Source organism: Temnothorax nylanderi, unplaced genomic scaffold (assembly GCF_030848795.1).
Source record: "Temnothorax nylanderi isolate EJ_2023f unplaced genomic scaffold, tnyl_v1.0 TNYL_tig0679_pilon, whole genome shotgun sequence".
In the NCBI taxonomy this organism is placed as follows: domain Eukaryota; kingdom Metazoa; phylum Arthropoda; class Insecta; order Hymenoptera; family Formicidae; genus Temnothorax; species Temnothorax nylanderi.
In genome coordinates, this window is record NW_027249741.1 from 55,248 (window position 1) to 69,520 (window position 14,273).

At 40.0% G+C, this 14,273-nt stretch overlaps 1 protein-coding gene across 1 annotated transcript; it reads right to left on the reverse strand.

Annotated features, from left to right (window-relative positions):
- Positions 1–204: 204 nt before the first annotated feature.
- Positions 205–624, reverse strand: LOC139784803 (uncharacterized). Its single transcript, XM_071723990.1, has one exon. The coding sequence runs from the start codon at positions 622–624 to the stop codon at positions 205–207; it is 420 nt and encodes a 139-aa protein (XP_071580091.1).
- Positions 625–14,273: the final 13,649 nt, after the last annotated feature.

Consider the following 14,273-nt stretch of genomic DNA (forward strand, 5'->3'; position numbering starts at 1 on the left):
CCTAGTTCTCAGCTGTTCACTAATCCCTTCTCTTTTCAGTACCTCCCAAATTTTTTCTCTGTTCACGGAGTCGAATGCTGTTTTCAGATCAATAAATGCTGCCACTAGCTTCCCTCTTTTTTTGCTAACAGCCTTTCCAATTACATAATTTAGTGCGTATATATTCTCCATTGTACCCCTTTTTTTCCTGAACCCTGCCTGTGTTTATGGTAATATTCTTCTTTCTTCCGCCTCCTTCTCCAATCTTTTCGGCAAAATTGCCGCGTATATTTTGTAGTTTGTGTTCATTAATGTCACCCCTCTGTAATCTTGTGCTTCTTTTCCTTCTCCTTTCTTCACTATTGGTACTATTATACCTTCTTTCCAGTCTTCTGCTATTTCTTCTGTCCTCCACGCTGTATCACATACCTCCCATATTTTTTCCTTCAATCTCTCTCCTCCATATATCCATACCTTATTTGGCAATCCATCCGTACCTGCTGCTTTCTTTTCTTTCATTTCTTTAATTACTTCTTCCACTTCCTCTCTTCTTATTCCTTCCTGCTCCTCTTTGCTACCCATTCTTTCCTCTCCCTTCCTGTCTTTTTCACGCGGTTTCACAGTTACTCTTTCCAATAGCTCCATGAAGTGTTTATTCCATTGCTCCTCCGTTATTTCTTCGCAAACCTCTTTTCTACCCTTCCTTTCTCTGTTTATAAATCTCCATACTTCCTTCTCGCTAGTTGCTTCTCTCGCCTCTTTTATAACTCTCTCCCTTTCTATCTCTTTCTTCTCTTTTATTTTCTCCTCATATTCTTTTTTCTTTAGAATGTACCTCTTTTTATCTACTTCTCCCTTCCTCCATTTAACTAGTTTCTCTCGTGCTTCTCTCCTTAGTCTTACACATTCACTATCCCACCATCTGCTTTTTTTCTTCGATCTCTGGTCTTCTCTTATTTCTTTCCAAACAGCAGCCTGTTTTATCTCTCTATACACAGAGAGGTTAGATTGACATGTAGACTGTGCGTGTGTCTTGCGTTTTGCGAACTGCGGCCTATGTAGACCGGGCTTAACGGCGCGCCTTATTTCTCACAGCCTCCGCCGTTAGCGTTTTCAATTTTTTAAATTTTGGCAACGTTATTTATATATTTACAGTTTAATGTTACGCTAGCGAAAAATTTAAATGCCTGATAGCGTTTTTCTTTGGCAGAACTGGTGCGCACTCAGTGCACATTAAAGCCGTCGTACACAAATCAACGTAAAGTTTATGTTTAATATAAACGGGTTAAGTCACGAAAGCCTCTATACTTTATTGTACTATTTGGTAAAATATATATTGGGTATTTTATCAATCAAAATATTTGCATTTTACTTTAAATATTAAAGATTAAATCAGTGTACAACGGCTTTAATGTGCACTGAGTGCGCACTAGTTCTGCCAATGAAAAACGCTATGACATTATTATTACTTATGGATGCTCCGCACATATTTTAAATCTTCTTGCATAGATCAAAGCTATCAAGTGTTTTTTTTGCTTGTTTAAAACATGTTTTTTTGTTTAAAACATGTTTTTTTTATACCTTAGTTTAAAACACAAATAAAACATAAAACATTGTTTTAAACAAAAAAACAGTGTTTTTTGTTTAAAATAAAAAAAACATGTTTTTTGCCAACCCTGGAAAAAATTGGCGATTATACCACTTGATAGAGCAAAGTTTTAACTTTAAGAATCCATTTTGCGATTACGGTACGATGATTTTTAACGGAGTTATGAGCAATCAAAGTCAAAATGCTCATTTCTTATTCAATCCGCGATAACTCAGTAACAAAAAATCGTAGAAACATTTTCAAAAAAAGATTTTGTAGGGAAAACTTCGAGCTTTTACATTGGAAAGTCAAAAAATTTTGCAGGATTTTTTTGAGCACGTGACAGGCCCACAAAGTGAGAAGAAAATTTTCCATTTTGTCCAGCTCGTGGTTTTCTATATGTAAAAATTACCAAACTTACAGAAACTAAAAAAAAATAGTGATTTTCTGAAAGTAGAGATATTTCAAGCTTTAAAACCCTTTTTTTAAACTTAAATTTCGTTTATTTTTAACGAAGATACAGTTGCTCAAATTTTGCTTAGTTTTTAAGAAAATTTAAGTGTTCCTTTAATTCTTGTGAGGAGTTTATATAGATATGACTAGATTTTTCGCCCGTGCTTAGCGCGGGCTCAAAATCTATTCCCCTCTCCCCAAACTCACCCATTAATTAGGAGCACCAATAGAACCCCATAAAACATCCAATTGTCAACCCCATAGTAGCCATCCCCAAAAAATTAGTAATCTTTTGGTACCAGTTTCATCGAAATCATCAACAAAAAATTAGAAAAATTTTGACACTGGTTTCAAGAAAATTGATCCATTAATAAAAAATTATCCATTAATAAAAAATAAAACTTATCCTTCAAAATTAAAAAACTTTTGGCACTGTTTTCAAAAAAATTGGTCAATTAATACTTATTATTTCTCGAAATTTGAATAATTTCCAAACCGGTTTCCAAAAAATCGTTAACAAAAAATTATACACTTTATGTCAGTCCCTGTATTGCCTAAATTATACCATCCCCGAATTACTCAACAGGTGGACGCTTTTATTCGCGGCGATGAAAAGTATTTGCTTCTTCTTTTTCCCTCTCCCTGCACTCCCCGGAAAATTCTACCTCTACTTCATATACAATTCTTTGAGATTCGGTCAATTATTTCCGGAAAAATCCAAAAAGATCGGTAACAAAAAATTATATATTTTATAGCACTCCCCGGGAAGTTCTACCCCTACTTCATGTACAATTCTTTGAGATTCGGTCATTCGGAACCGGTTTCCAAAAAGATTGGTAACGAATAATTATACACTTTATAGCACTCACCGGGAAATTCTACCCCTACTTTATATATAATTTTTTGAGATTCAATCAATTATTTCCCGAAAAATTGGAAAAATTAGAAAAACCGGTTTACAGAAAATCGGTAACCAAAAACTGTACACATCATGGCGCTCCCCGGACCAAATCTTAAAGAATTATATATTAAATAGGGGGAGAAAAGACTGAAGAATATAATAAAATTAGAAATAGCCCAATATTTCAAAATTTGCAAAAGTTAGAGCAACCACGGGCATTTCTAAAAAAATTCAAATTTTTTTTAAAAAAGAACCCCTTTACCGATTATCGCCAAATTCAATACCAACCTTCCTTGAATGATACTCTATCGATTAAAAAAAAAACAGCCCGATGTATCAATGCAGTTAGAGCAACCACGGACATCAAATCCGCACATACACACACACATACATACACACACACACACACACACACACACACACACACACACACACACACATACGGACATTTTTTAAATGCAATATTTTGACGTTTTAGAACACTCTGAACATATTAGCATCAAAAACTCGAAACCAATCTTTTCTTTGGTTTCTTCTACCCCTATTTCATGTATAATTAATTTAAAAGCTCAACTTCCGAATAGCCCCTACCTCCGAATTTGATGAAACTTGCAGCAATTGTTGACTATTAGAGGACACGTTTATACCATAAAATATTTTTTACGGAAACAAATAGGAACGGAGAAATTGGCGTCAAAAATTCAAAATTTTTATTCTAATTTATAGACAATTTTCCGGATTTTGATATTTTCTATATAGGTTAGTGACGCGCTTTAAACAGTTAAATATTTTTAAAGCGCGTCACTAATCTATACGTCGAAAGAATATTATTTCGAATTATGTTACACTTCTGACTTACCAACCAGCTACCAACAGTTGTCACGTGACCTCTTGCATGCGCGTGCGGCCACGGAGCATGCGCATGTGGTCGGGGGCATGTTCGTAGTCGCTACATCTTGTCGGTATGACAGGTCTCATAACCTGATAGTCGTTAATTTTAATTGTTAAGTTGCTATATAGCTCCGGGAGCTGAAGGCACTAATTTTCCCTCAACCGAGGGAATCAACACCAAAAAACAAAAACTTTAACTGTTAATATCTCGCTTCGCGGGGCAGAGCGACACTTTCTTCTGCCAGATTCGGTCGTTTTGTACAAAAACGCGTCGATTAAGCCTAAGTTCAACGAAATCGGTGAGGAGGCCACTATTCTGCACATTTACCTCCTACACGGAGAAAAAGTTACGGTTGCTACAACAGAATAATAATGTTAATTTTCGCCCATCCATACAAAAGGGTTATGGAAACCATAGTACTCTGGAAGTGACCTATATGGTTGCCCTAACCTTAGTGAGGGTAGCTACTATATGGATGTTGCAACCATAATATATGGATGTTGCAACCATAATATATGGATGTTACAACCATAATAAACAAATATTCACCCGACAAAAAAATTATTTATTTCGAAATTTTATTACTATTTTTTAACTAAATTTGTTTCTTAAGATGCAGTCTATGATTATAAATATTTTCTCGTATTTGAAAAAAACACTTACCTTGGTGGGATTCGAACTCGGGACCTCTGGATCGTGAGCCAACTGCCTTACGTGGTAGACTACTTCTTAATTTAATGTAAGTGTTATATATAGTCTACATATGGCATAACCAGCGCAAATATATAATTTTTCAAAAATCATCTTAAGAAACAAATTCACAAAAAGAGCAATAAAATTTTGAATTGGGTATATAATATAATATTTCTTAATGTCGGGTGAATGTCAGAAACCAGTGTCGGCTCATTACGAAATTTTGTGTTCGTAAATATATTTATGAAAAAAGTATATTTATAAAGTTAAAACATCCTTATCAAATCCACTTTATTCTATGCAGAAATTCTTTTGCGCGCGCAATGGAACTAAACTCTCAATCATGCAGTGATTCAGTGCTGTACCGTGCAGCTATATCTTATGGATCTCTCAACCATAATATTTGTGCTGCAGACCACATAAGAGAGATAGCAATAATTCTTTGGTTGAGGCAACCATATACGAGGGTATTGTAACCGAATGTCACGTATCGTAAGAACTACGGTTATGAAAACTGTATAAATGAGCATATCTTAACAGCTAAATTCAATGTAATATCAATTTAACTTGAATTCACATACATTTCTTTTTCAATCATAGAGAATGTTGTTGTAACAACCGTAGCAATTTTCTCCGTGTATTTTTATACCTATTTTTTCCGGCATGCCGGAACACACACACACACGCGGGGAAGGGTGCAAGAAAAGGCCCCCCCTCCCGCACCCACCTCGTTGTAACGAGCGATGCTTTCAGCGCTGTGAGCGTGAATCGGACCGCAGCCTTAGCATGTACTTTAAATTGTAAAGCGAGGTCCACGCTGCCTACCGGCGGAGGTGGGTGCGGGAGGGGGGGCTTTCGGCCCCCCCTTGCACCCCCCCCCCGCGTGTGTGTGTGTGTGTGCGTGTGTGTGTGTGTGTGTGCCCCTTTTATGCATAAATACCGTACTTTTTTAATTTCTCCGTTCCTATTTGTTTCCGTACAAAATTCTTTATGGTATAAACGTGTCCTCTAATAGTCAACAATTGCTGCAAGTTTCATCAAATTCGGAGGTAGGGGCTATTCGGAAGTATTACCCATTTAAATTTGGTTGATTAGACCCAACTTTATACGTAATCAAAGGTTCATATACGAAATTTATGAAAACAAAGCTTCCTCTATGAGAAAGCAAAACCGGTTTCCAGAAAATCGGTAACAAAAAACTATACACATTATGGCACTTCCCGGAAAATTCTACCCCTATTTCATACACTTTTGGTAAAAATTCGGTCCACTAACAAATGAGTAGTTCGCGGTCAGACAGACAGACAGAAGACGGTACTTATATATATAGATCCGAACTGGTTTCCAGTGGCAATTAAACCCATTCTCGAAAAATTAATAAAATTTTTCCCTTAAGAAAAAGAACTGAGCAGTTGCACCAGTAACTGATGAAGTTGAATCAGTAACTTGTGATGTTCTATCAGTGACTGAATACGAGAGTCAGTTACTGGTAATGCTTTTCAGTTGACGTCCAGTTTTAATAATCAGTTTCTACAATACTGGTTAGACACTGAGTGTTGTCATCAGTAACTGATGACTGGACCTCAGTTTTTTTTAACGGTTTGTCAGATACTGATTATATTCTTCAGTTGACACCCAGTTTTAATAATCAGTTTCTACATTACTCTAAAAACTGGTTAGACACTGAGTGTTGCCATTAGTAACTGATGACTGGTCCTCAGTTTTTTTAACGGTTTGTCAGATGCTGATTATGTTCTTCAGTTGACGCCCAGTTTTAATAATCAGTTTCTATATTAATCTAAAAAACTGGTTAGACACTGAGTGTTGCCATCAGTAACTAATGACTGGTCCTCAGTTTTTTTTAACGGTTTGTCAGATACTGATTATGTTCTTCAGGCAAGTTTATAGAACTGGTGAAAGTTCAATTGATTCAATTGATCAACCGAACAACATGGAAGTTCTATCAGTTACTGATCAATATAAAACTGAATAAAACTGGACCAATATTGACCAGTTCTTTTAACAGTAACTGGTACAACTGTTCCTTTTATCAGTAACTTGTTTCAATATACTGATCGTGCTGTCATCAGTTACAATAATCAGTTATCCACCAGTTAGTGCCCAGTTTTTTTAATCAGTAACTAGTATAACTGTTTCTTTTATCAGTAACTTGTTTCAATAAACTGATCGTGCTGTCATCAGTTTCAATAATCAGTTATCCACCAGTTAGTGCCCAGTTTTTTTATCAGTTTTGACTGCATTTTTTCTTAAGGGTTGAACTGAAAAATTGGAAAAATTTCAAATACCGGTTTCCAAAAAGATCGGTAACGAAAACTTACACACTTTATAGCACTCCCCGGAAAATTCTACTCTTATTTCATATACTTTTGGTAAAAATTCGGTCCACTAACGAATGAGATTCGGTCAATTATTTCCCGAAAAATTAGAAAAACCGGTTTCCAGAAAATCGGTAACGAAAAACTATACACTTTATGGCACTTCCCGGGAAATTCTACCCCTACTTCATATACTTTCGATAAAAAATCGGTCCACTAACGAATGAGTAGTTCGCGTACAGACAGACAGAAGACGGTACTTATAATAATAGATAAGGGTAGAAAGAACTAAAGAATGTAATAGAATTAGAAAGATTGCTAATAAAAAAGGGGTTTCCGATTTTTTTTTAAATGTACGTAATTGCTTTAATTTCCGCAAATTTTGAGATATCAAGCTAAATTTTTTTTTATGGATAATTTTTATGGATAATTTTTCGTTACCGATTTTTTGAAAACCGGTTTCAAAATTTTTCTAATTTTTCGAGAAATAATAAGTATTAATGGACCAATTTTCTTAAAACCAGTGCCAAATTTTTTTTAATTTTTTGAAGATAAGTTTTTTTTTTATTAATGGATCGATTTTCTTGAAACCGGTGCCAAAATTTTTCTTATTTTTTGGGGATGGCGATGATGTGTCGAATTTTTCATATGGGTTTAATTTTTTATTAATGTACCGATTTTTTGGAAACTGCAGGTGCTTTTTTTTTTTACGTGTGGAAAATCTTCTACTATTGGGATCCTCATGGAGGACAACGGAGGCAACCAGTCATGGAATCCAATTAGGGAGCGCCTGGGTTTCCCCGGGCAACCAGTCATGGATCCCAATCGGGGAGCGCCCCCGGCTCTCCGGGATTTACCCAATAGCCCCTCTGGTGAAGAGGGGAAGACCCCCTCGCCATCCTGGGAGAGGAACGAGGGGAGTGCCGGATTTTTACCGGCTAAAAACCACACGAGTGTCCAACGCTGCGTCGTTATGGGAGGCGCCTGGGGACATTTGAGAACTGCATCCAGGACGCCCCCCGACGCTTAGCCCATGGTTGGGCTTCCTCCTGCGAGCCATTAAGGCTCGAGACTCTCAGGAGTCAGCATAGCGTGTGCGGCGGGGTGTGGACACCACCCACCCCGCCGCCCTCTCCCGTTGTTGTGGGAGGTATGGGTTCGGCACCCGGAGTCCCAGCCGGAATGCCAAACCTTCCGTCCTCCAGATGCCCCTCGTCGGAGGAGGAAGTCTGGAGGTGCGGCACGTCTCTTGCCGCTTCAGTGTTGCGGCAATTCTCCCGGTTTATGGTAGGGAGATCGGCCAGGTCAAGACGTGATCCGCCGGAATGATCAGTTTTGGGAGGGACCCGCCGCGGGACGTTCCCTTCGGCGAATCCGCTCCGCATCTTCTTTGAGGGCCATAACCTGACCACAGTAGGTCAGGAAGGCCCTCCACTTATCGGCCCTCCCGACGATTGCCGCCACAACCGCCGGGAGGGATAGATCGTTGCCAACTGTACTTGTGAGGACACGACGCTGTTCTGCCCACGCCTGAAAGTCCTCCAGCGTGTGCTGCGCCGTGTCCTCCTCCGCGTCGCAATGGTGGCATTTGGCGGTGGCCTCTTTCCCAATTCGACGCAGGTACTTCCCGAAACAGCCATGTCCGGTCAGCACCTGCGTCGAATGATATGAGATCCCGAGACCCCGACTGCCCAGCCAGTCTGCCAGGCAGGGTCGGATGGCTTCGACGGTCCTTAAGCCCCACTCTGGGGCGGCACGGTATTCCTCTTGCCACCTCCTAATAAGGGCCGCCTTTTCTTGGAGCTTTATAGCATTACGCACCTTGTCAGGAACTGGCGTCCCCCGAGCTCGCAGCTCCCTTACGCGCCGATAGACCTCAGCTTGCTGTCTCGCCGCGAGCTCCAATGGGGGAAGCCCCGACAAGAGCGTCGCCGCATCATGCGAGACCGTGCAGTATGCGCGTGACACTCTCAGGGCTACCGCGCGCTGGACTTGACGCAATCGCGTCTTTATGCGCGCGGAGCCCTCCGCCTCTGGCGCCCAGACTGGGGCGCCATAGAGCGTCACGGCCTGCACGGTCGCGGCGTATAGTCGGCGAGCACTCCCAGATTCGGCATTAGCCTGGCTAGGCTATTAGCCACTCCGAGTGCTCTGGGAGTCAAGCGAGCAAAGTGCTCGCCAAAGCTCCAAGTGCCATCCAACTGAAGGCCCAGCACTTTCATGCTGGCCTCCACGGGGACCCGGGTTTCCTCTACTTTGATATGGGCCTTGGGTGGCTTCCCCATTGAGCGGTCATAAAAGAAAACCGCCTGTGTTTTCTGGGGAGCCACCCTTAGGCCCGCCCTCTTAATTTCGGCCACCACCTTTGCCACCGCGACATTTGCCAAGAGAATGGCCTCCTCCCAACTGTCGCCCTCTACCCCCAGGAATGTGTCGTCGGCAAAGCCGTTTAACCAACATCCCAGGGGGAGGGCGGCACGCAGGATCGCGTCGTAGCCCAGGTTCCACAGGAGCGGGCCGAGTACCGACCCCTGTGGAACCCAAACTGCAGGTGCTAAAATTTTTCTGACTGCAAACTATTCATTCAATTAATGGACCGATTTTCTTCAAAACGGTGCCCAAATTTTTCTAATTTTTTGGGAATGGCGATAATGTGTATAATTTTTTACAACCGATTTTTTGGAAACCGGTTCTAAAATTTTTCTAATTTTTCGGGGATGGCGACGATGAGTTTAATTTTTCAGTAATGGACGTATTTTCTTAAAATCGGTGCTATTTTTTTTCAGTTTTCTATGCCAATGTGTTCAGAATGTTCGAAAACATTGAAAAGTCACCTTTTTAAAAAATGTCTGTATGCAGTGTATAAGGTTTATATTCCACTCGCTAAGGATAATCCAAAAAAAGGTTGTGTGGTGGAGGCCAATTTTGTTTTAAATAATAAAATTTAATTAATAATAAATAAATGTAATAAAATTAATAATGTGGCAGCCATCGTCAGCCACCAGGAAGTCGCGGAAAGTACGGAACGTTGTACGACGCGGCGACAGATTAAAAAGATCGAGACATCCTGTCAAATTGCAATTACTCCGATTTGTTTGACAGGACTTCGTGTATCCTAGCAACCGGGTTTTGCAAAAAGTCGCCCATAGATGGATGCCGTAACTCGTATTTCAAATTCAGCCGCAATGAAATATTAAGGCGACCGATTTCGAGGAAATTCGGCGATTCGGCGAATTGTCCTGGCGATACATATACAGGGTCAAAACGCCTCGTCTTTTTGATAACAAAGATCCTCCTCGTTCCTACGAGGAAGGGATCACCAAGAGGCGCAAGACTCGCCCACTTCCTCTTGATCAGATATTCGCGGTCAAGAGGAAGGAGGTTGCGCCAGCCGCAGCCCTAGGCGCTAGTCGCCCTGTGGAAGGCGCTCAGCCGCTTCCTCCAGGCGCTAGCCGCCCAGCTTCCGGCGCAGAACGCCTGGCTCACGGCTCCAAGCCGTTGTCTGCCGGCGCAAGGCGCCCTGCTCCCGGCGCCAGTCGCCCAGTCTCCGTCGCTCCGCCGACTCCTGGCGCTAGCCGCTCCTCTTCGATTCCCGGCGCCAGTCGCCCGTCCTCAACGACGACTCCCGGCACTGGTCGCCCTAACCCTGGGTCGCCGATCCTCGGCGCTAGTCGCCCTACTCCTATAGGTTCAACTCCAAAGAGCAGGAAGAGGCCCTTCGAGATTGGAACATCGACGCCGGATTCCGGAGGATCAACGCCGACGAATCCGTGGGTCCTTCCTCCCCTTTCTCTTCCCTCGCTGTCACCAATTAGGAGGTTCTCCGAGGGAACTCAAACGGATCAGCCGAAGCATCGAGGGATCTCATCACAAACGAACAACGTGGTGCTGCGAGAGAAATCGACGCTGACAACACATCCTGATCTTCGAGACTCATCGACGCAGACAGGAATTCTGGATTCAGACCAGACGGAGAGGAAGGAAGCAGCAACGCAGACCAAACGGCGAGGAGGTCGAGAACGAGGACGAGGACGACGCAGAAGATATTAATTGTAAAGCAAGAAATATTATTTTAAAATGTAATGTTCAGAGTTTTAAAAAAATAAATAAAATGTTCTAAAAAAAAACTAATTAAAAACAACAACCAAAGAGTCAAAATATCTTAGCGATTAAAAAGCGGGACGACGTCCGTCCAAAATAATAAATAAATATAATAAAATAAAAATAAATATAAATATAAATTAATGTAAATTAAAAATGGCTGGACAGCGGAGGGTACATCCGCGCGATGCCCGGGAAAAATAGATATATATCTCTATATATATGTTACGGGCAAAGTCCGCATAGTGTGCATTGTCAGCATTGCCCGGGCAATATCAGCATTGCACAACGCGACTTGGCAAAGTAGTTTATTAGCGGACATTGCCCGGTTTGATGTGGGCAAAGTTAACACTGCCATCCAGCGATGGCAATGTCAGCAACTATTATCACATTGCGAACTTTGCTCGGTTCCAAGTGGGCAATGTCGACAATGCTAAATCTCCGTGGACTGAGCTGCGCTAAATGGACATGTCAGGCTCAAAGACCGAAAATGCTCAGTGAGCGAAAAAACCGACCACAACTCGTTGTGGCATATTCAAAAAGGCCACAATACGAAATTCGTATCGTGGCACTTTCAAGAACGCTCACCACGCGTTTTGGCAATGTGAAAATGCCACAACGCGTTGTAGAGGCTTATTGAGCAAAGTCCGCAATGTGATAATAGTTGCTGACATTGCCATCGCTGGATGGGCAGTGTTAACTTTGCCCACATCAAATCGGGCAATGTCCGCTAATAAACTACTTTGCCCAGTCGCGTTGTGCAATGCTGACATTGCCCGGGCAATGCCGACACTGTACACCACGCGGACTTTGCCTGTAACATATACATAAATTTAAGAGAGGAAAATATAACTTAAAGTGAAAAAAAAATTGTCTGCGAAGAAAAAAGTAAGAACAAAGAGGGTTTAGGAAAGGGATCTAGACTAAAAAAAAAAAGGAAAAGGTTTTGAGCCCGCGAAGCGCGGGCTCAAAACCTAGTTTTAAAATATATTGTATTCCGTTTTCATTTTTTTATGTATGTATGTACAATTCCGGGTGTAATCCCTTTCATCACGTTCATTTCACGTCTATACGGAGTCTGAATATATATCCGTTATTGTTCATTTATGTTCATTCGACGTCCATTGAATATCTACTGTTAGGGAACCATGTTCACCAATTTCATAAACGGATATGCCATGAAAATCTGTTATATGTTTGAAGTACATAAAACGGATATTTTATGGATAGGTATTCTTAATCTTCCTAAAGAATTTGTAGGATATTTTTCAGATATTCGTGTGCTATCTGGAAAATTTGCATCCGTCTCTATACAAGGAGGAAATTGTTAACAAAATCGGAAAGTAAACGCAACATTTCAATTACAATGTTAGTAATCTTTCACATCCAGATGACTTTGCAAATAGTATACCCGACTTCCGTAAATATCGGCAGAACATCGGTAAACACGAAGTGAGAAGTTCAACGACTAAAATTGCCACAGGTTGAGATCGTGATTGACATATGTGTTATTGAAATGTACAAGAAATATCATGAAAATGCAAAATCGTTGATAATGAATTTGATAAAAGAGTTTAGATAAAAAATTAGATCCCACGACCGAAGGATTTGAAATAATCTTTTATTCACACAAATTTCGAGGAAAATTTCTCTCTCTCTCTCTCTCTCTCTCTCTCTCTCTCTCTCTCTCTCTCTCTCTCTCTCTCTCTCTCTCTCTCTCTCTCTCTCTCTCTCTCTCTCTCTCTCTCCGGATGAGATATAAGAGAGAGATATCAAATAGCGTGAGTTCGATCGAATCCTCCGAGCACAGGAATGCGAATAATTAAATTGGCGAATAATTAAATATTGTAGCTATTTGTAGTCAATTCATCCTTTTCAACAGACGCTATCACATTTTTCGCGTGCAATTCACGTATACCAATGTCTCCGATGCAATGCACGTTATTCCGAATGATTGACCACAGTTAACGAACAACCGGTGCGCCGATGGCGCTATACCTTCTACACCCGCGCCACTCTTCCACACTGTTTACACGTGTAATTTTTAAGAGCGATTGTCGCGCATTTACTTTTCTGCAATTAGCAAACTGAATTTGTTTACTGTTTGGTGAAGTCCAATTATGTGTGAATCTTGAGAAAACAGTATCTTATATCACAATAGTATGCAAGTTTCACTTAAGTAAAGAGGAGATAGTAGTTTAAATGAGTTAAAAATAGCTGTTTTTTTTTCAGGAATGTTTTCATGAAAAAAAAGTAATAAATAAAATAAAAAGAGGTTTTCTTTATCAAATATAATGTACTTACATCTGTATTTAAAAAATTCTTTTATACAGTTTTATTATAAATAATGGCTGCGACAGCTGTCGGCGCGGACTATGCTTATCAAAACGTATTTTGCGGCGATCATCGTAGCATTCCACAGGATATTATGGAAGCAAAAATATTTCCCTGTCACTCCTAACGCCGACTATATTCACCCATTCGACCTGTGAATACTAACTCCGGCTATAGTTATCATTCATGTAATGACCTGTCGGTACTGACACTGACTATAGCCGTCGCCCGGCCTAGTTGGTACATTAATTTCATTTGTAATGGTCACATGATAGCATGTTTGATCACGTGTCATCGATACGTATCACATTTGCTTTCTCAATGAAATACATTGTAACAATCAGTCAATAAAATTTTAAATAAATATTGCTTTTATGTAAATTTTATTTTTATATTTAATCAGCCATTAATGTGTACTAATATACTATAAAGTAGATACTAAAGTAGATAAGTTAAATAGCGCGAAGTAACATAAACCAATTGCGTTAATTGTGAGTATCAATAAAGCGCGTTCCGCGGTAGACAGGTGTATAATGCGATAGAGCTCTGTGTCAAACTCAGTCATAATAAAAGGGTGATTTTTAAAAAATAGGCTTAAATGTCCCCCACGTAGAGTTTTCTTGATTTATGCATTTTTAAGAAAATGGCAATTGTTTGAAGCAAAAAAGTGCAACTTCTGCGTAAAATTTAGAACTATTTTTGTTAATAAAAAAAATTACTTTAAAAAATTCTACATAGAAGACAAGATTAGAAAGTAAAAACATGCTAGCAAATCAATTAAATAATTTTGGAGATATCGCAACCATCGATTTTAAGAACACTATTTCAAGAAAAACGCGTTTAAAGTTTTAATTGTGAATATCTCGAAGAACAATTAAACAATCGGTTCTTATTTTTAGTCAGCTATATTTCTGATCCATATAACTCAGCTTCCTTCTCACAAGGAAAGATCCTCCACTAAAAAATTCAAAAAATTATAAAACTGACAAAATACGT

Bases quoted from the DNA above. Each gene is read 5' to 3' on its own strand.
- LOC139784803 (XM_071723990.1), bottom strand. From the start codon at position 624: ATGGAGCTATTGGAAAGAGTAACTGTGAAACCGCGTGAAAAAGACAGG.